At 42.2% G+C, this 22,981-nt stretch overlaps 1 protein-coding gene across 1 annotated transcript in view; it reads right to left on the bottom strand.

Moving 5' to 3' along the window:
• Positions 1 to 22,981, bottom strand: part of BPTF (bromodomain PHD finger transcription factor) — a 146,424-nt gene that overhangs the window by 87,439 nt on the left and 36,004 nt on the right. The window contains exon 4 of the mRNA XM_010856556.1: positions 4,414 to 5,288. Coding sequence (XP_010854858.1) covers positions 4,414 to 5,288 — 875 coding nt within the window. The remainder of the gene's footprint in view (positions 1 to 4,413; positions 5,289 to 22,981) is intronic.

Genomic DNA, 22,981 nt, shown 5'->3' with positions numbered 1-22,981 from the left:
AAAACACAAAATAACATTTAAAAACATAATACACTGTGTCTCACATCAGTGTCTGGATTAAGGAACAGACTGAATCCGCAGGTCTCATTCCCTGTCCCTTGAAACCCTCTTGCTGGGTGCTGTGCTGAGCCGCTCAGCCGTGTCTCTTTGTGACCCCATGGACTGTGGCCCACCAGGCACCTTAGTCCACGGGATTCTCCAGGCAAGAACGCTGGAGCGGGTTGCCATGCCGTCCTCCAGGGGATCTTCCCAACCCAGGGACTGAACCCAGGTCTCCTGTGTTGCAGGCAGATTCTTACCATCTGAGCCGCCAGGGAAGGCCCTTGAAACCCTCTTAAAACTGCTAAAGAAATATTTTTAAAGATGTACACTTAGAGTACTTCCCTGGTGGCTCAGTGTAAAGAACTGGCTTGCTAGTGTAGGAGACACAGGTTTGATCCCTGGTCCTGGAGGATCTTACATGCCTCAAAGTAACTAAATGCATGGGCCACAATGATTGAGCCTGTGATCTAGAGCCTGGGAACAGCAGCTACTGAAGCCCGTGCACCCACAACAAAAGAAGCCACCGCAATGAGAAGCCCGCACACGGCAACTAGAGAGCAACCCCTGCTTGCTGCAACTAGAGAAAAGCCCGTGCACCAACGAAGACCCAGCGCAGCCAAATAAATAAATAAAATTATAAAGTGTGTCTGCATTTTTAAAAAAAGATCTAAACATAAAAGAATAAAGAAACTAGATAATCATAATTCAAAAAGATACATGCACCCTCGTGTTCACCGCAGCACTGAACTGCCAGGACAAAAGAAGTAATCTAGATGCCCATTCACAGAAGAATGGATAAAGAAGATGAGGCACATACATACAATGGAATATTACTCAGCCATTAAAAAAAAAATGAAGTAAGGACTTCCCTGGTAGTCCAGTGGTTAAGAATCTCTCTTGCAATGCAGAGGACGTGGGTTTGATCCCTGGTCAGAGAACTAAAATCCCACATGCCTCAGAGCTACTGAGCCTATGAGCCACAACAAAAGATCCCACGTGATGTAATGAAGATCCCAACTGCTGCAATTAAGACCTGACACAACCAAATAAATACATATTTTTCTAAAAAGAACGAAATATGCCATTTTGCAGCAACATGGGTGGAACCAGAGACTCTTAAGCTAAGTGAAGTAAGTCAGAGAACAACAAACACCATATGATATCGCTTACATATGGAATCTAAATAAAGGGTACAAATGAGCTGGTCTATGAAACAGAAACAGCACTACAGATGGAGAAAACAAATGCATGGTTACCAGTGGGCAACAGTGAGGGGGGTAAACTGGAAACTGGGACTGACACATGTACACTACTATACACACAGCAGCTAACTAATAAGGACCCGCAGTACAGCAAAGGGAACTCTACTCAATACTCTGTAATGGCATATATGGGAAAAGAACTTTTAAAAAAGCAGGTATCTGTATGCGTGTAACTGATTCACTTTGTGGTACACCTGAAACTAACATTAAACTGTTAATCAACTATACTCCAAAAAAGATTTTAAAAACAAAAGATTAGAGAAAATAAAAATAACAACAACAAAAACTGGAAGCAGGAAAGCAAATGGACAAGTGATAACTGCCTTCAACAGAGCCAAGAAAGTGCCACCTGAAATATAAAGGGTGGAGCTGAGACCCAGCAATCACAATCCTCAGAAGACACTGAAATGCGGAGGGAGTATCGACAACAGAGAAGGGCTTGACAGCTGCTTCAGGAGCAGATCTAGAGACCACTTACCTATCCACTTTAAGCCACTAAAGGCTTAATTACTACAGGAGGTAAAAGTGAGGTTCTCCGGACCGGGGGACACCGGGAACAAAGGTACCGTACAGAAAACCAAGGAACCAAGTGGCTGTGCACATGGTATGGAGAAGTCCCTTGGGAGTCCCTTGAGAGTCCCTTGGGCTGCAAGGAGATCCAACCAGTCAATACTAAAGGAAATCAACCCGGAATATTCATTGGAAGGACTGATGCTAAAGCTCCAATACTTTGGCCACCTGATGCAAAGAGCCAACTCACTGGAAAAAGACCCTGATGCTGGGAATGATTAAGGGCAGGAGGAAAAGGGGACAACAGAGGATGATGATTGGATGGCATCATCAACTTAATGGATATGAGTCTGAGCAAACTCCAGGAGATAGTGAAGGACAGGGACGCCTGGCGTGCTGCAGTCCACGTGGTCGCAAAGAATCAGACACAACTGAGCGGCTGAACAAAGAGCAAAGCACACAGTAAATGTGCCATGCATGGTAAATGCAGCCCACGTCTCCACCCAGCCAGCCAGACCCTCACGCTCCACTCCACGCAGGACACGCAAAAGGCCTCTCTGGACCACCTGACAAGCTCAAGAGGAGGGCTAAAGATAGTGAGTGACAGTGGGGATCACCAAGAGCAAAGATGAAGAAAAATCACCTAAAGGTTAAGCTCAAAATTGACACAGCCTACCCACTTGCTCAGAACTTCCAATCAGCTGTAGAATCCTACAATGTTAATCAATCAAGAGCAAAAACTAAAGATTAACAGACATCTAAGGATGGAAGAAACAAACAGCAGGGAGAAGCAGACTAGAAGAAACAGAGACCACGCACAGAGGGGAAAAATATATGAAGAACGATCAAAAATATCTTCAAAAATAAGAGAATTTTTATTTCCAGAAAATAAAAGACCAGGATTTCATGTTATTTTTAAAAAACGAGGATGATTTTAAGAACAAAAGAGCTCTTAAAAAATAAAAATATGATAGGGAAGGAAAAATAAGTACTAGGGCTTGAAGACCAATCTTCAGAAAAATCTTCCAGAAAAACTGAGCAACACATACACACACTGAGCAACACGCATACGTGCACACACACACCCACACACTGCAAAGAAGACACAGAGGAAAACTGGAGAGAAAAGATAAAATCAGAAGGCCAAAACAGGAAGTCCAACATTCACTAAAACAACAGTTCAAGAAAAATGAAACAGGGAATAGGAGAGGAGGAAGTCCTCAAGGGAAGCTCTCGGAACTGACTCCACCGTCAGCCTGAAAGTGCCCACCACACACAATGGACAGAACAGACCCACGTGAGGCTGCGTCACTCTGCAGCTGCAGGAGACACCAAGGCAAAGGGAAGGGTCATTAAGCTTCCAGGTAACTCCAAACTGGTTAGACACAAAGAATCAATGAATGGGTTCAGATTTCTCAGCAGCAACACTGCAAGACGACAATGGCACAAAACTCTGAAATTCGCTCACTTTTAAAAACTAAGGGTGGGCCTGGCTAAGCTCCTCCTCTCTATCTGGCCCGGTCTGGCCTTATGCTGATGAAGTTTCCTCTCTCCTCTCCTCTCTTTCATTTCATCCCACGACAAATTTTCTGCTTTGACCTAGTTCTGAGAGCTTGAAGAAGGCTCTGAAAACTTTAGAAGCTGAAACTACAAAGCAGCCCGCTCTCTCTGACCATACCTCTACAGGCTGTCCAAAACCAAGTCCACACTGCAAACCTGTCCATCACCCCCACTGAGCTCAACCCTCTGCTTCCCCAGACTTTCCCCCACTCTTCCCCCTGCCCTGCCTGGAAGCAATCTCTTGAAAACCCTCGGGAAAGCACAAGCCAAGACTATGACCATGAGTTTGCTGGGTTTATCTTCCGGGAGGTTGCAATCAGTGTGACCGCACCGATCTTTCCTGAGACAGCCGGTTTGTTCTTGCTGCTCCATTTCACGTACAGATACAGCAAAACTAAAAAGAGAAGCAAGAAAATCCTAACGCTAAAGTGAGGATGGAGCCTATCCCGGGGGGCGGCGCAGGGAATCTAATGGGCGAAGGGCCCACAGTGGCATGTGGTCTTCCATCTAGTAATTAATGTCTTTAAGTAATTTTAAGTAATTAATTTTTCCATCCTAGGTATTGAATACAATGGTGTGTACTTTGCTTTTTCTCATCTACCCTTCTGTCCTTACAATTGTAAAAACTTGTTTTAATGCACATATTCCTTCAAGTTAGCAGTTATTAAACTATACAACTCACTGGGCTTCCCAGATGGTGCTAGTGGTAAAGAATCAACCTGCCAATACAGGAGACGTAGGACACACAGGTTTGATCCCTGGGTGGAGAAGATCCCCTGGAGAAGGACATGGCAATCCACTCCAGTATTCTTGCCTGGAGAATCCCATGGACAGAGGATCCTGGCAGGCTACATACAGTCCACTGGGTTGCAAAACGTCGGACAATACTGAAGCGACTTAGCACGCACGCATACAACTCCGTATTAAATCACAAAACTTTATATCACATCGGCAGCACAGCTCTGCTACATCAATCATGAAGGAAGCTGGCTTAATTTTAAATACACACACAAAAAAATCTAAGACCAGATTTACTCACATTATGAGTCTCCGGTTTAAGAACCAGTATTTCCTCCGACTTCTGTCATATCCGATAGGTTCGTGTCGAATATAGGGTTTGTTTTTTTGGATTTCAGCAACGCAGTCAGTCACACCAGGCACCTTATGTGCTACACAGACTTCACACTGCCACTCATCCTCCGGCACCTCCTCGAGCGGCGGCTTCACGCATTCCAAATGGTACACCGCCGAGCAGGTCTCGCAGCAAAGCAAATCCCCGAGTTTGTGACAGACCCGACAGTGGTCGTCGTACTGGATCACCCCTTCAGACATCAGCTCCTCACGGGCGATGTTGGTGGTGAGAAACTGATCCACTAGGAACTGCAGAACTTTGATTTTGTTCTCCACTGGTCCGTAAGGGTAGTCCTCCGCTTCTTGGTAAGGAAGAACGTGATGGTACTCCTTGTCACTCTCACAGTACACCCGCAGCACCTCTGGCCACGTCATGCCATCAATGAAATACAGCGTGGAATTCACGCTGTCTTTCAGATCGGCGGGCCCAAAGGTAGTATTGGAAGTGTCTTCCTCACGCAAGACTGCTTTCAAAAGCACAACGTGCATCTCTGCCATAAGTGTGCACTGCTCTTGACTCACCAGAGCCGCACAGAAGTCCTCGAAGCGAAAAGGAGATAACCTTAGAACCGTGCCAAAGTTCCGCAGTACCTCATAAATGGCAATAACATTCATTATATGCTCGTTAGGCACCATTAAATCCTCAGAGGACTTGGGAAATTCAAGGGGCGGGATGTCTTTTTCTTCCAATATTGGAGAGCGAGGCCGATGTACTCTTGGTTTTCGCCTACCTGTAAAGAAAGAAATGGTATAGTTACAAATCAACACCTCAACCTCCACAAACTATGGGTTTTCCCGTTTTTCCTGTTTGGATGTATATCTCCGAAAAGAGATATGTCATACTTCTATTTTTCTAATAACTGTCAAGTTCAAAGAACACCAAGATGCAATGATTTACCTCTGATCTTTAAGTCTGTAGAAAATCTAAATGCAAAGTTTTCCCATTATATCCCAAACTAGAAGTACAAAAACATATTGCAATTATATTCAGTTCTCAATTACCTAGAGGGGTTAACTGGTTTACAGGTAACCACAATAAAAAAAAAGTTAACAGTGTATTTGTGAAAGACCTGACAAGAATATAAGTGAAAAAAAGATATCTCCAAGAGGACAGGCGCAGCACGGTGCCCCGCTGCACTAAGAAACGGCTCTCAGCAACCAGACAGGAAGGCCCCTGGTGCCGCAGCCCTTTCCTTGGCCAGAAGTTCTTCCTGAGTGCCACGGTGACGCTCAAGGTTAGGGCTGAGACAGAAAGGAAGAAGGAAGAGAGAAGGCAAGCAAGGTTGCAATACTGGGAGAAAATGAGGTCGGGGGTTCTCTTAAGAAACAGACAACAGGCTCTAATTTGTCAGCATAAATTCATCAACAGCAGGTGCCTGTTTGCCAACTGATGAGCTGCGATGTCCAGCCTAGGAATACCCATGGATGTAAATAAATATACCAATATATATCATTTGAGAGCTTAGTTTATAACAAGCATGCATATTTAGTCAATCCTCTGAAAAAGTCTATGAAGTATTTTAAGAAGAAAATTTGTGGGAAGAAACAAGCTTCTCTTAAAATGCTATGCCTGCATTAGTATTATTACACTCTCCAATGATGTTTACAGAACAAGAAATGTATTTTTAAATATAAGGATTAATTTTATCAAGATCAGTTAACACTGAATTCACTTTTCACAATTAAGCTTTATGGTAACCATGGCTTTGGGTTGCTGGTCACCTCTTGATTGCCTCTTCTGTTCCCCATTCCTAAGCTCTCCTCAGGTCCAGCTAACTCTCATTAGGTACAAACTAAAAGGGTACAGGACACCAGGGGAAGAAAGTATACTAAAGGATATAAGAGGCCAAGAGCTTTTACACAAAGCACTACTCCCCATATTCATTCACTGGAAAGATTTTCCAAATAAGACTATATCCATTACTTTCTGTAGAAAAAGGGTCAAGGGATCACCCTAGGCCAGACTTCACAGGTGAGCCTACATAGTAAGGGGTTTCCCTGGTGGCTCAGTGGTAAAGAATCCACCTGCCAAGTAGAAGATGCAGGTTCAATCCCTGGATCGGGAAGATCCCCTAGAGGAGGAAATGGCAACCCGCTCCAGTATTCTTGCCTGGGAAATCCCATGGACGGAGGAGACTGACAGGCTACAGTTCATGGGGTTGCAAAGAGTTAGACACAACTTTTAGTGACTGAGCACCCACCCTACGTAGTAAGTAAAGAAACCTCCTTCATCTCAGCAAATTTTCATCTACTACAAAGATGCAATTTTCACAGATTCAACTAAATCACGGAATCATCATATTAGTGATAAGCATCATGATGGTAATCCAGTCCATTTCACTGTCTTCTGGAAATTATTTGGGTCTCAGCTGCATAAGTATAAATAAGAGAAAGCTGAAAGGGATTACAGCGAAGACTGAGCCTAGAGGAATCCCTCAAATCCAAGAGAAGAAATACAAGTCAAACCTGCTTATAGAGATAGTGCCTGTGTTCCTCTCGGCTGTTTATGCAAAATGCTGTCAAACAGAGTCCAAGCAAAGGATTGCAGAAGCAAAGGTTGCAAAAGTAGTTCGAGGACCAGAACACAGGGATCCTTAAATGTTAGGTGTAGGCATTTGCACAGCACTTTATTCAGGCAGTAATGAAGGTTGTTACAGGCTTTCTGAGCAGGGCAGGGACATGAGAAGAGTGTTCTAGAAAGTCTTCTCTGGTTTCAGTGTGTACAATGAAAAGGACAAGGGGAACAGATCAGAGACAGGGCATCTGCAACTACCAAGAAAATAAAGACCTGGATTCAGAGTCTGGCTGTGAGAACAAAGAAAAAGATGGATAAAAGTGACCTTATGAAGCAAGAAATCAAGTGGTATGGAATATAACATGGCCACCGTAACATTTGACTCTGGTACCATTTCCTGCAAAAGACTAATTCCCCCAAACTCTTCTGAATTCTTGTCGCCTCTCTGAGCCATTTGTTACCTTATAATTTACCTGTTCACGGTATCTATTCCACCTCTGCAGCTGAACACCCACCTCTTAGACCTAAGAAAGATTTGGCATGCTTCTTTTACTGGCAGCATTTGCCAGCATCACTCTCTTTAGAGACTTACCTCCCCCCTACACCACCTGATTCTGATGGGGTCCCCACACACAGTATTCCTTCTCCCGGTCATTGGCACTGCGGGCCAGCTAGAGTCCTGCCTGAGGTTTTATATTCAGATGCTGAGTGAGAAGTGCTCTGAAGCTCGTTCTTTCCAAGATGGTGGCCAGAGGTGGTCTGGGGCCAACCCACCTTTACCTCCCTTGTGGAAGAAAGGAACAAAGACAAGAAAACAGAAGAAGCAGGAGTGGGAGAAAAGTACCGGCAGAAGCTGTCACTCAAACTTCCCAGTCACACAAACCAAGTGTGACTTGAAGCAAGTCGCTTGCTTAAAGTGAACATGTTGGTTTTCTGTCACTTGCAAAAAAAAAGGCAACTGATTAAAACAGTATTTAACACAGTATATCAATCTTTTATAATGAGAAACTCAGAAAATTGCTATTTAAAGACTATCAATGAGAGCAGTTAATGTTTTTTCCTAAAAAAGACTGTTGATAGTACTCTTCTGTAGTAAATTAGACAGTAACAGAAACACTGTCCAACATCTAATTTTGAAGGATCAGCTTTCACAGATTCTACAAGATTTTGGATAACCACTGTATTCTGATTTAACAGTTCATTTAGCTTTATCTTAAGCTAAAGTATGTCTGCTTTCTATTAGGTTTAGAGGTAAGAGGAGAAAGGCAAAAAAAGGCTCACAAATTCTACACTCCAGTATCTAGCTGGAAACCACAAAATAGGGTCTATTCAAACTACGACTATATACATACTGAACAATGTGAGCACTTTTCAAAGTTAACATTAAATACTGGTCAGTTCATTCTGAAGTATTATTGGGAGAGTTTAAATAAGTTCAATTGTTAAGAAGGCAATTTGGCAAAAATCTATCTGAAGGCACAGCCCTTTGACCCAGCAATTCCACCTCCTAGAAGTTATTCTACAGATAAACAGACACATGCACTTAAATAATTACAAAATACTTAATGCAACAGTTTGTGTGTATTTTGTGGGTTTTTTCGTTTAACCTAAATATACATCAATACTTAAATCATAAATTACAATGCATGTAGATAATAGCATCCAATATAGCAGTTGAAAAGAATAAGGTAATATTCATATGGGTTGAAATAAAAAATCTTGAAGATATGTTATTAAGTAGAAGAAAAAGCCAGCTACAAAATGATGAGAGAATGTCATTTGAGAAAAGAAATTAGAAACAAACAAAAAAAGGGAGGGAAGAGCAATATAGTATATCCATCTAAGAGGTCATATAAGGCTCTTTTTCATAGTTGCTCCTGGGGAGGAGAAATGGAGGAAAGGAAGGAAGAAAGGCCAGTTTTTTTTATCCTTTTAGAGTCTTCAACATCATATGCATACATTTTTACTATAATATTTTAAGAAAAATACTGGGCAGGTTATCGATGCAAATACATAAAAATATTAATATTCAAATCAATAAAATGATGCTAATAATAATGGCTACTGATGGTCTTGTATGAATACAAATATAAGGTCATTATGCCAAATTCAAAGATTCAGGTTTAAGCATAGAACATAGTGTATAAAGAGAAAACTCGTAAAATTAAACCACTTACGCCCCTCAACTGTCAATCACTAGTATTAGCAAGTCAAGTCATTTCCACTCTTCAGGGAAATGTATTTATAATATACCACTGAAGATTATCCTCATTACCATTGCAACACTGATATAATATCTAGCAGATAAATTATATTAATTTTCCTGTATTAAAGAAAAAAGTGATTAACGTCAACCTCACTAGCTATCCAGAAAAGGCAGAGTAAAACCACAATGAGATACTGTTTCATACTCATCAACAGACAAAAATCTTAAAGTCCATCCAAACAAACTTTTGAGAAGAACAGATAACAACAGAAACATTGATATATCATCTTCGGGACCCTAAAGTGGCACCACCACTTTGGGGAGCAAGTCAGTACGAGTCAGGTTAAGGCTATACACATAACCTTGAGAGGGCAGTCTGCAAACTTTTTGTCCATGACCCAAAGTAAGAATACATTTTATATCTCAATCTAGTATATAGCCCAAAAGTAAAGTCTTTTAAGCACTACTCCTAGCTTTCCTCATAGCTCAGATGGTAAAAGATCCACCTGCAATGCAGGAGACCCTGGTTTGATTCCTGGCTCAGGAAGATCCACTGGAGAAGGGATAGGCTACCCACTCCAGTATTCTTGGGCTTCCCTTGTGGCTCAACTGGTAAAGAAACCACTTGAAATGTGGGAGACCTGGGTTCAATCCCTGGGTTGGGAAGATCCCCTGGAGAAGGGAACAGCTACCCACTCCAACATTCTGGCCTGGAGAATTCCATGGACTATACAGTCCATGGGGTCACAAAGAGTCGGACGCGACTGAGTGACTTTCACTTTCTTTCACTTTCACTTAGACTAATATCTTCTCTTCCATCCCATTTTAATACCTTCTATTCCATTCTTTTTCTGCTTTTAAAACATGCTGCATGCAGCCCACAATCTGAAAAACACTTCTCAGGAATTTCCTGACATCCAGTGGTTAGGACTCGGCACTTCCACGGAGGGGGGCACTGGTTCCATCCCTAGTTGGATCCTGCCTGCCTCACAGGGGCTTCCCTGGTGGCTCAGTGGTAAAGAATCCACCTGCCAAGACAGGAGACGCAGGAGATGTGGATTCGATCCCTAGGTCAGGAAGATCTCCTGGAGGAGGAAATGGTAACCAACTCCAGTATTCTTGCCTGGGAAATCCCATGGATAGAGGACCTGGCAGCCTACAGTCCACGGCCACAAAGACTTGGACACAACTGAGCACAGCACAGCATGCTTGTCCAGAGTGGCCAAAATATAAAGTTTGAGACGCTGCCTTGAAACTATCCATCCTAAAACTAGAAGTACAGCAAAATCACATGGTACACTGTTAAAGAAAGCACAGGAGAACTATACAAAAAAGATCTTAAAGACCCAGACAACCATGATGGTGTGATCACTCACCTAGAGCCAGACATCCTGGAGTGCGAAATCAAGTGGGCCTTAGGAAGCATGACTTCAAATGAAACTAGAAGAGGTGATGGAATTCCAGTTGAGCTATTTCAAATTCTAAAAGATGATGCTGTGAAAGTGCTGCACTCAGTATGCCAGCAAATTCAGAAAACTCAGCAGTGGCCACAGGACTGGAAAAGGTCAATTTTCATTCCAATCCCAAAGAAAGGCAATGTCAAAGAATATTCAAACTATTGCACAATTGCACTCATCTCACACGCTAGCAAAGTAATGCTCAAAATTCTCCAAGCTAGGTTTCAATAGTACTGAGTGAACTGAGAGAGAACTTCCAGATATTCAAGCTGGATTTAGAAAAGGCAGACAAACCAGAGATCAAATTGCCAACATCCACTGGATCACTGAAAAAGCAAGAGAGTTCCAGAAAAACATCTACTTCTGTTTCATTGACTATGCCAAAGCCTTTGACTGTGTGGACCACAACAAACTGCGGAAAATTCTTCAAGAGATGGGAATACCAGACCACCTTACCTGGTTCCTGAGAAATCTGTATGCAAGTCAGGAAGCAACAGTTAGAACCAGACATGGAACAACGGACTGGTTCCAAACTGGGATAAGAGTACGTCAAGGCTGTATATTGTCACCTTGCTTACTTAACTTCTATGCAGAGTACATCATGCAAAATGCTAGGCTGGATGAAGCACAAGCTGGAATCAAGATTGCTGGGAGAAATACCAATAACCTCAGATATGCAGATGACCCCATCCTTGTGGCAGAAAGCGAAGAGGAACTAAAGAGCCTCTTGATGAAAATGAAAGAGGAGAGTGAAAAAGCTGGCTTAAAACTAAACATTCAAAAAACTAAGATCATGGCATCCAGTCCCATCACTTCATGGCAAATAGATGGGGAAACAATGGAAACAGTGACAGAATTTATTTTGGGGGACTCCAAAATCACTGCAGAGGGTGACTGCGGCCACGAAATTAAAAGACACTTGCTCCTTGGAAGAAAAGCTATGACAAACCTAGACAGCATATTTAAAAGCCGAGATGTTTCTTTAACAACAAAGTCCTTCTAGTCAAAGCTATGGTTTTTCCAGTGAGGTGAAGGTGAAGGTGAAGTCGCTCAGTCACGTCCGACTCTTTGCGAAGGTGACTTATGGTTTTTCCAGTAGTCATGTACAGATGTGAGTGTTGGACCATATAGAAAGTGGAGTGCCGAAGAACTGGTGCTTTTGAACTGCGGTGTTGGAGAAGACTCTTCAGAGTCCCTTGGACTGCAAGGAGATCAAACCAGTCAATCCTAAAGGAAATCAGTCCTGAATATTCATCGTAAGGACTGATGCTAAAGTTCCAATACTTTGGCCCCCTGACGAGAAGAACTGACTCATTGGAAAAGACCCTGATGCTGGGAAAGACTGAAGGCAGGAGAAGGGAATGACAGAAGATGGGAAGGTTGGATGGCATCACCGAATTGACAGACAAGAGTTTGAGCAAACTCTGGGAGTTGGTGATAGACAGGGAAGCCTGGTGTGCTGCCAGCCATGGGGTCGCAAAGAGTTGCACACGACTGAGTGAATGAACTGAACTGAACCGAAACTGTTAAACTGAACCGAAACTGTTAAGAGTAGAGTATCAAAATGCAACTCAAATTTACAGAACCCCAGGTGAAGCTCAGTAATCTGTATTTTTAATCTTTCTCCCCAGATAATTCCCATGTGCAGTAAAGTTTGAAAATTAGGGCTTTACTGAAATTGGATATTCCCCCTACCAAGCAAAAAGTAGAGCTTTTGTGGAAACTCAAGGCAAGAAAGCTAAGAGGCCGCCCCAAGGCACGATTAGAAGAGGACTGGTGTGAAAGGAAACTGAAGCCTAATCAAAGACATTAATAAGACCACAAAGAGAAAATGCTAAGGATGGAAAGTGGTCTGCATGGGGAGTGGGGGTGGAGTGGGGAGGGGAACCAAAGACCAGGAATCTGTCAATGTATTTCCAACACAGACTGGCTTAAGGGAGAGAGTTTCTTGACTGAACAACAAGGATTCTGGCCCATGTGACAGATTATTACCTTAAGAAGAATTATGTTTTTATGTACACTATTTAAATAACCTGGCAGTTGCTGAGGCAACACTTTCCACTCCTCTGAATTCCATAATAGAAGTTTACTTGATAGGGTTGGGGACACCTCTTCTCTGAGCTCTCTGGAAGAACTGGTCAATAACACTTAAGTGTTAACTGTTGCTTGGGGTCCTTTTCTACACGCCTGGGTTTTTTAAATATACACTGTGGGCACAATCTGTATTTGTTAATTTCCCATTGTTTTCATTTAAAAACTTGTCTATACATTTTAAATAGATATTGCCTTCATTTGCTGAAGCTGGGAGAAATCCTAGACCTTTTTCAAGGCCCTGATCATATGTTACCTTTCCGTCTTCTGGGCCTCTGGGCCCGGTGCTTCTCTGACACTTTGTACAGCTCTCTGTTATAGCATGAGCACGTTTATACTACAGGCAATTACTCACGGGTCCTCAGCTCATGTGTTAACTTCTTGAGAGCACAGACCATGTTTTACTGTAAAAAAGTGTTCAACAAATGATACCCAAAAGCAAAACTACCTACAAAGGGCAGAGATTCAGGGGTACAGTCAGGCCAAGATTAAAATCCAGATGCCACTGCAGATGTTTCAGTTTGGCTTACACATTTTTACTGTATTAATACTAAGAAGGATATTTACAATATTTTCAGACTTTTCAACCCCGTAACTCTATATATATGTGCTTCTATGGAAAAAAATGTTGTCTCCCTATTTCTAACTGCTATCTGAGGGAAGAAAGATGTACACTCAGTATTGGTGTACTGGGTAAGTGAAGTTTGTTTCCAACAGAAGTTAATATTCAGTATCTAATCAAGTCTCATTCTTTAATCTAATGTTACACATAAACCATGAATGGCATAACAAAATACTCTGTAATATGTTTACCGGGCTTCCCAGGTGGCTCAGTGGTAAAGAAGTCCCCTGCCAATACAGGAGACTGGAGTTCAGTCCCTGGGTCAGGAAAATTCCCTGGAGAAGGAAATTGCAACTCACTCCAGTATTCTTGCGTGGGAAATCCCATGGACAGAGGAGCCTGGTGGGCTATAGTCCATGAGGTCGCAAAGAGTCAGACACGACTTAGCAACTGAACAACAATCTATTTACTAGTCATCTTCTTAAAATTGGGCTCCCCTGGTGGCTCAGGCAGTAAAGAATCTTGCCTGCAATGCAGGAGAGCCAGGTTCGATCTCTGGGTCAGTAAGATCCCCTGGAGAAGGTAATGGCTAATCACTCCAGTATTCGTGCCTGGAGAACTCCATCAACAGAAGAGCTTGGCAGGTTACTGTCCATGGGGTTGCAAAGAGTTAGACGCCACTGAGCAACTAACACACACTTTTTTTAAAATTATGAAACTAATTTGTCCAAAGTAACAAGGATATCTCCCTTTGATCTGGAATAGTGTCTCAATCTAGCTTTAAGATTATTACTCACAAGTTTGTGCTCTTCCAGTGAATCTCCTTTGTCTCCATTCCCTATCCTCCCATTTTAGTAATAACAGGAAAAATAGGAGCAGCTAGCTTTCACAAGGGCTTCCTATACGCCAGAGAAAGGAACTGTGCTAATAAACACATTTAAATGCATTATCTCCACATCAACTCCATGAACTAGATATTATTATTATCATCTCCTTTTAAAGATGCATGTAGAAAGGCTGAATGACTGGTCCAAGGTAACAGTCTGTGCCACTAAGAGTTACAGTAAAGGAGAAGTCCACCGGTCTCTTAAGCTTATGCTCTTTACTGCATTAGACTTTCTCCCCTATTGTTAAAAAACCACTGGCGTCAACCTCTCAGGTAAAAGGCAAGAGAAATAACAAGAGTCCTTTGTGCAGGTGGCAGAAATAGCAGCTAAAGGAGATCAATGACAGAGTTAGAAAGTTGGGACATCTAAAGCAAAAATTTTAACAAAAGGCATCATTTCAAGTGCTTAATAGCCATGTATGGTTAGTGGCTTACCAGACTGGACAGTACATATACAGAACATTTCCATCACCACAGAAAGTTCTTTGGAGAACCCTGGTCTGGAAATGTATCTAGGGACTACTCCACAACCCTACCCCACTGGGTTAACAACACAAGGCTAAAACACATTTCAGTAGTCCCTCCCTTTAAAACAACTGCAAAATACTAACAGCATTCTCTGTGAAATCCCAGCAAAATAAGGAGTCTATCAAAACTGAAATAAAGATGTAAGCCTCAGATAAAGAAACCCATATAAAAATATACACCTACATATAGATTTAAGAATTGATAAGAGTACACGATACGCGCTCTAAAGAAGCACCCCCAAAACTGGAAATAACCTAAATGTTCATCAGGAGGAAATGGATAAATATAATGGAATACTACATAGTATTTAAAAACAAATGAACTAGGTGTATCAACACGAACAATGAATACTTTTTAAAAAGTGAAACAAGCAAGTTAATTAAACACCCAAAGACCATCTACGTAAAAATTTTAAACATAAAACAATAATGGCATATAAACATACGTAAGTGAAAGTGGAAGTTGCTCAGTCGTGTCCGACTGTTCGCAACGCCATGGACTGTAAACTGCCAGGCTTCCCTGTCCATGGAATTCTCCAGGCAAGAATACTGGAGTTCCTTCTCCAGGGGATCTTCCCAACCCAGGGATCAAACCCAGGTCTCCCGCATTGAAGGCAGACTCTTTACCGTATGAGCCACCAGGGAAGTCCATAAACATATACAGGACAAGTATAAAACACACCAACTTCAGGAAAATAAATACCTCTGGAGGAGCAAGGAAGGGAAAAGGAGAGAGAATGTTAACCTCTAATATTCTCTTAAAATAGACAGAACTGGAACAAATACGGAGCAAATGTCAGTATTTACGAAATCTGGCTAGGGTGTTAAAGAGTGTACATTATCTTATTTTTCAAACTTATTTGAATGCCTGAAATATTTTCTAATTATTTTCAGAGGAAAGTTTCTTATATTTGAGAAGTTTACTTCCATAGTATGCTTAGTTGTTCAGTCGTGTCCAGCTCTTTGCGACTCCATGGATAGCAGCCCACCAGGCTCCTCTGTCCATGGGATTCTCCAGACAAGAATATTGGAGTGGGCAGCCATTCTCTTCTCCAGGGGATCTCACCCACCCAGGGATCTAACCCAGGTCTCTGCATTGCAGGCGGATCCCTTACCATCTGAGCCACTAAGGAAGCCCCTGAAAATTAGCACCACTATGAGCTCAGTTGGGTCCGACTCTGCAACCCCATGGACTGTAGCCCACCAGGCTCCTCTGCCCATGGATACTGGAGTGGGACTTACCACTGAACTCAATGGTTCTTCAACCATTTCTGAATATGCTACTTTCTGTATAGTCAAGAAATTTCACTATAGTAGAAAAGGTGAAATTCTGGCTTCAACAAAAGTTGAAGAATTCATTTACTAATCTCTTTTAGCCTTTGAAAAATAAAAATTTTACATAGTATTATACCTCTTTAGTTTCTTCTCCAAATAAAACGTTTCTAGAACAGTTCAGAAACATTATAAGTAACATTACCAAAGAATCTTGCTTCTTAAATATCTGGCACAAAAACTATTATGACATAAAAATCTCTTAAGTTTTCACAATGAATTAAAAAAGAATCTATCAGTCCACAGTAACACTCAAAAGAAAGGAAGGGAGAGCTCTTCAAATGCTAATATATGAAAGAATGAAAAATCAGAAAAAAATCATTATGCAATCACGAGTGTAATAACCGATTCAGGCAAGGCCTGAATGAATGCTAAAACCACTGGGTGAGAGCCTGATGGACAATGGGATATTCTCACCATAATATCACCTCATAAATTACCTGTTCCTTTCAAAGGGAAAGGAACCTTTAAAAGGCAGACTCAACCTTTACAAAGTGATCAAACTTATTGTCAATAATGGGACAAACTGATGACATGCCTTCTGCTGAGACGCGCAAAGGAAGACACAACATCACTTACACAGAATTCCCACCAAAAACATCTAAACTGAGTCTATAACGAGCAATCAGATAAACCCAAACAGTGAGACGCTCTGAAGACAACTGGCCTAGACAATTAAGAAATGTCATTGCTGGGGATTCCCCGGTGACCTAGTGGTTAGGATTCCATGCTTCCTCTGCTGAGGGGCTGGGTTTGATTCCTGGTCAGGGAACTAAGATCCTACAAGCTGAACGACGTGGCCAAAAAAAACCCAAAAAGTCATTGTCACAAAAGAACCTTTCCCTCTCCAAAAGGGACAGGACAGCTTTAGATTAAAGGAACAAAAGAGATGTCAGCTAAAAGCAACACATGACCCTTGAATGAATCCTGGATAAACAAAAAGACAAAACAGCAGTAAAGGGCAATTAGGAAAATTTGAAATGGAATATTATATCTGTGTTAAATTAAATGTCTTGAGTATGCTGCAGAATCTAGAAGTGAAATGTCATGATGCCTGCAATTTACTGTCAAACAGTTCAGCAAAAAGAAAAATTTAAAAGACTGAGAAAGTAAATATAGCAAAAATGTTTTTTAAAAAATTGGTGAATTCAAGAGAAAGGTATACTGGGTGTTCACTGTACTATTCTTTCAGCTTTTCTGCATATTTGAAATTATGTAGTGTTTAGAAAATATGTTCTACAGTTTCTTACTTTTAACTGCTTCAATGATTTGTTTTAATTTTTTCAATACATAAGCTAACAGGAAGCATCATGTTATAGTCTAAATATAGACTAAGATTAAATAAGGTTATTAAATTAACTGCAAACTCAACATCAACTGATAGGTGAGACAGAAAGTGCTATAACGTATCACCTGTTTTATCCAGCCTGTCTCTGAAAACATCTGACATATTTGGCCACAACACCCTTCTAAACTTCCTTCTGCCAAACGATTCATTGTCCCTGACTGGTGTTCCTCTGCCATACATCTCTCTTAATTCCCCAAAGTTTAGTCCTCAACAGATTCTCCTGCTTTCCCTTAATTATCAGTGGACTCAATTACCACCCAAATATCAATGACTTCTAAATGCATTTCTCTACCCAGACCTCTCTTCATAACCCCAGAGACATTATTTCCAACCAACCCCCTACTAGCTATTTTCAACAGGATGTCCCAGGTAGAAAATGAAAACAAAAAGGGTTCATAAAAGTTTCAGGTCAGTTCAGTCGCTCAGTCGTGTCCGACTCTGCGACCCCATGAATCGCAGCACGCCAGGCCTCCCTGTCCATCACCAACTCCCGGAGTTCACCTAGACTCACGTCCATCGAGTCAGTGATGCCATCCAGCCATCTCATCCTCTGGTGTCCCCTTCTCCTCCTGCCCCTAATCCCTCCCACCATCAGAGTCTTTTCCAATGAGTCAACTCTTTGCATGAGGTAGCCAAAGTACTGGAGTTGCAGCTTTAGCATCATTCCTTTCAAAGAACACCCAGGACTGATCTCCTTTAGACTGGACTAGTTGGATTTCCTTGCAATCCAAGGGACTCTCGAGAGTCTTCTCCAACACCACAGTTCAAAAGCATCAATTCTTTGGCGCTCAACTTTCTTCACAGTCCAACTCTGACATCCATACGTGACCACGGGAAAAACCATAACCTTGACTAGACAGACCTTTGTTGGCAAAGTCTCTGCTTTTGAATATGCTATCTAGGTTGGTCATAACTTTCCAAGGAGTAAGAGTCTTCTAATTTCATGGCTGCAATCACCATCTGCAGTGATTTTGGAGCCCCAAAATATAAAGTCTGACACTGTTTCCACTCTTTCCCCATCTATTTCCCATGAAGTGATGGAACCAGATGCCATGATCTTCGTTTTCTGAATGTTGAGCTTTAAGCCAACTTTTCCACTCTCCTCTTTCACTTTCATCAAGAGGCTTTTTAGTTCCTCTTCACTTTCTGCCATAAGGGTGGTGTCATCTGCATATCTGAGGTTATTAATATTTCTCCCAGCAATCTTGATTCCAGCTTGTGCTTCTTCCAGTCCAGCCTTTCTCATGATGTACTCTGCATAGAAGTTAAATAAACAGGGTGACAATATACAGCCTTGACGTACTCCTTTTCCTATCTGGAACCAGTCTGTTGTTCCATGTCCAGCTCTAACTGTTGCTTCCTGACCTGCATATAGGTTTCTCAAGAGGCAGGTCAGTTGGTCTGGTATTCCCATCTCTTTCAGAATTTTCCAATTTATTGTGATCCACAGTCAAAGGCTTTGGCATAGTCAATAAAACAGAAATAGACGTTTTTCTGGAACTCTATTGCTTTTTCCATGATCCAGCGGATGTTGGCAATTTGATCTCTGGTTCCTCTGCCTTTTCTAAAACCCACTTGAACATCTGAAGTTCACGTATTGCTGAAGCCTGGCTTGGAGAATTTTGAGCATTACTTTACAAGCGTGTGAGATGAGGGCAATTGTGCGGTAGTTTGAGCATTCTTTGGCATTGCCTTTCTTCGGGATTGGAATGAAAACTGACCTTTTCCAGTCCTGTGGCCACTGCTGAGTTTTCCAAATGTGCTGGCATATTGAGTGCAGCACTTTTATAGCATCATCTTTCAGGATTTGAAATAGCTCCACTGGAATTCCATCACCTCCACTAGCTTTGTTCATAGTAAGCAGAATTTTTAAATCCCTAAATTAAACAAACATTTTGTAATGATAAAGGATGCAGTCTACAATGAAGATATAGAAGTCATGAACAACTTAATAAAAAGCAAATATGACTGAACTGTGTCAGTCCTCAACTTTCAGCCTTTCAGTGGTCCCCACCGTACTTGGATTACAATCCAAACTCCTTCCTGAGACCCAGAAGGCCCTCCGTGAGGTGGGCCCTGCCGACTGCTCCAACCTCAGCCACCCTCCCTTCCTTTCGGCTTCAGTAACACTGGCCTCCTGGACCTCGCAAAGCTTTCTGCCTCCCCACAGCTGTCTAGGATACTCCCTCCCACTCCTTCAAGCAGCCAGCTCCTCATTCATTCAAATCTTTTCCCTCATAGTATTTTATCACATTTTCAACTCTTAAAGAGTTTCATTCAATTAACATATGCCTCCACTAGACTGAAACCGCCACAATGGCCAGGACAATTTTTGTTGGACTTGTCAGGCCTAGTACTTATGACAGTGCTTGGCCCGTGGTAGATTCCTGAGTTAGCTGCTGCATGAATTAATAAACCAAATAAACTGGCATCACACAATCAAACAACATAAAGCACAACTATAAAAACTCCAAGGAGAACCAGACAGAAACAGAGTAGTAGCAAGAGCCTTTAAGACACTTCTTTTTTGAACCTTAACGGATGTAGGAGACTGAAAGGTGAACACGGTCATAAATTCAAGTGTCCACAAAGAGGAAGTGGAACAGTGAAGCGCACAGTCAGAGGCAATCTACAGGGCCCAACCAGAACTAACCTCATCAAAAAAAGGTGGGAACTATGAGCCAGCAATCCCACTACTGGGCATATACCTGAGAAAACCATAACTGGAAAAGACATGTGCGCCCAGTGTTCACAGCAGCACACTTCCAACAGCAGGACATGGAGGCAACCTGGATGCGCATCAACAGGCGAACGGCAAAGAAGATGTGATACAGACGGACAGGGGAACACTGCTCGGTCATGACAAAGAACGAACAATCTGAGTCCGTTCCAGTGAGGCGGATGAATTTAGAGCCTCTAATACAGAGTGAAGTAAGTCAGAAAGAGAAAAATAAACATAGTATACTGACACATATACATGGAACCTAGAAAAGTGGTATTGATGAGCCTAACTGCAGGGAAGGAACGGAGATGCAGATAGAGCGAATGGACTTCTGGACACAGTGAGGGAAGAAAAGAGCGGGACGAAAGGAGAAGGTAGCATAAATACACCACCCTGTGTAAAACAGATGGCTGGTGAGATGGTATGGGAGTACGCAGGGAGCCCAGCCTGGTGCTCTGTGACGACCTAGAGTCGTGGGGTAGGAGGAAGGGAGGGAGCGGATGTATGTATAATCATGGCTGATCTGTGTTGTTGTACGGCAAAAACCAACACATTTAAAGCAATTTTCTTCCAGTTAAAAAAAATTTTTAAAGGTGGGACTGAGTACAATAAATAAAATTGGTGATGATATACGAGAACCACCACAGGTACGGAAGCTATTAAAATGATGCTAATGAAGTCTAAACCCTGAGTGTAAGGACAACTGTCAAAGAATTACTGAACACCAAAACTAAATCAAAAATAGGAAAAAAAAAAAAAAAAACAGAAAACAAACCAATAATGATAGGAGAAACTGAGGAAGATGTCAGTGAACTCTTATCCGTAGAACAGCTCAGATGGTTTTCAATATATTTCAGAGGGCAGAAAAGGAAAATATTTTAAAAGTCCTTTTTAAAAAATCCAGGATAACAGTGACACCAAAACCTAACAAAGAGAAGCACCTTCCCTTCCACAAAAGAAATGATGGGCCAATCATAGTTATTAAACTAAAATTTAAAATACATTTTAAAAATGGCAAATAAGGTCTTCCCTGATGGTCCAGTGGTTAAGAATCCACCTTGCAATGCAGGGGACACTGGTTCAATCCGTGGTCCAGGAGGATCCCACATGCCGTGGGGCAACTAAGCCCCCTGGGCCACAGCTCCTGAGCCCACACGTCGCAACTACTGAAGACCCCACACCTACAGCCTGTGCTCTGCAACAACAGAAGCCGCCACTATGAGACGCCCCCACTGCAACGAAGAGAAGCCCCCCACGCGCCGCAACTAGAGAGAGCCCCCACGCGCTGCAACGAAGAGAAGCCCCCACGCACCGCAACTAGAGAAAGCCCCCCACGCGCTGCAACTAGAGAAAGCCCCCACGCACTGCAACGAAGAGAAGCCCCTCACTCACAGCAACTAGAGAAAGCCCCCCACGCACTGCAACAAAGAGAATCCCCCCCACTCACTGCAACTAGAGAAAGCTCGTGAGCATCAGCAAACACCCAGTGCAGCTAAACATGAAAATAAATAAATCCTTTTTTAAAATGGCAAGTAAAATCCAGAAGCATACTATGTTTAAGTATCTATGAAAAATAACAGAATAATACATACTTTTTAACCCAGCAATTCCCTTTCTAAGAATTCACCATATAACATATGTACATATACATTCATTTTGGTACTGTTTGCAACAGCCAGAAGCTGTAAATAATTTAAACATCCACCAATAAGGAACTGACTAAAATAAAAAGACTATTATATTGTACTTCCGCACAAGGGAACACCATGCAGCTCCTAAGAAGAATGTGGCCCAAAGCCAAGTCAAGATGGCATAAGCTCACTAGAGCCAAGGGTTCCACCAAGCTGCAACTAAAACCTCTGGACAGAGTAAAGAAGAAGCAACCACCAAAGCAGTGGGGGCTGGGGGCGGGGTGGGGGGTGGGGTAAAAGCACAAGGACTGGCTAGGAGAGTGGAAACTTAGAGGAAGCAACAACCAACAACAAGCAGAGGCCTGTTTCCCTATTTTTTCTCCTGGAATAGAAGCAGCTCACAGTGGATCGTGGCAAGAAACATGAACAGAAAAAAACACAGAGAAACCCTGTCTTTCGGGCAGAAGACTGACGAAAGGGTCCCCCGGAGCTGAAGAGTAAGAGGGAAACCCCAGGTTTGTGATTTTACTCCCCCCGCCCTTTCTGGCCCCTGCCTCAAGGGAGGCTCAAATTACAGAAACTACAAAGAAATCACATCTTTCTGGCCAGATCAAGCAAAGAGGGCCCCTGCAAGCCATAGTATGGAAGGATCCCAGAACATACAGCTGAGGGAAAACCTACAAACAGCAATAGAAAACAACAATACGCACAAGAGAACAATAATTCAAATAAGTGCAAAGGGTGGAACAGCTTTAAAGTGCTTACAGAAGTATCAACCCAGAATTCTATAACCTTCAAAAATACCCTTCAACAATTCAGGAAAAATTAAAACATTTCAGATAAAGAAAAACTACAAGAATTTGATGCCTGAAATCCTGCTTTAAAACAAATGGTAAAAATAGTAAAACAAACAGAAATAATACCAGAGTGAAAACTGGACTTTCAGGAACAAAGGAAGAGCAACAAATTAAAAAACGAACAAAAAAAGGTAGTTTCAACTCTTAAGCGCTTTGAAATACGTATAATGGTTGAGAGCGAAAAACTGTCACAACGTCCAGTGGGGCTTTCAGTGTAAACAGAGGCTGATACAGAAGGCCGACTGTACTGCGCCACCTTATCAGGGGACTTGACATCTGGAGATGTTGATTACCTGCAGGGGTCCTGGGAATCAGTCCCCCATAAATAAAAAGGGCCAACTA

Source organism: Bison bison, unplaced genomic scaffold (genome assembly GCF_000754665.1).
Source record: "Bison bison bison isolate TAMUID 2011002044 unplaced genomic scaffold, Bison_UMD1.0 scf7180017864371, whole genome shotgun sequence".
NCBI lineage: Eukaryota > Metazoa > Chordata > Mammalia > Artiodactyla > Bovidae > Bison > Bison bison.
The sequence above is the reverse complement of the archived record's forward strand: the minus strand, read 5'-3'. Positions and strand labels throughout refer to the sequence as shown.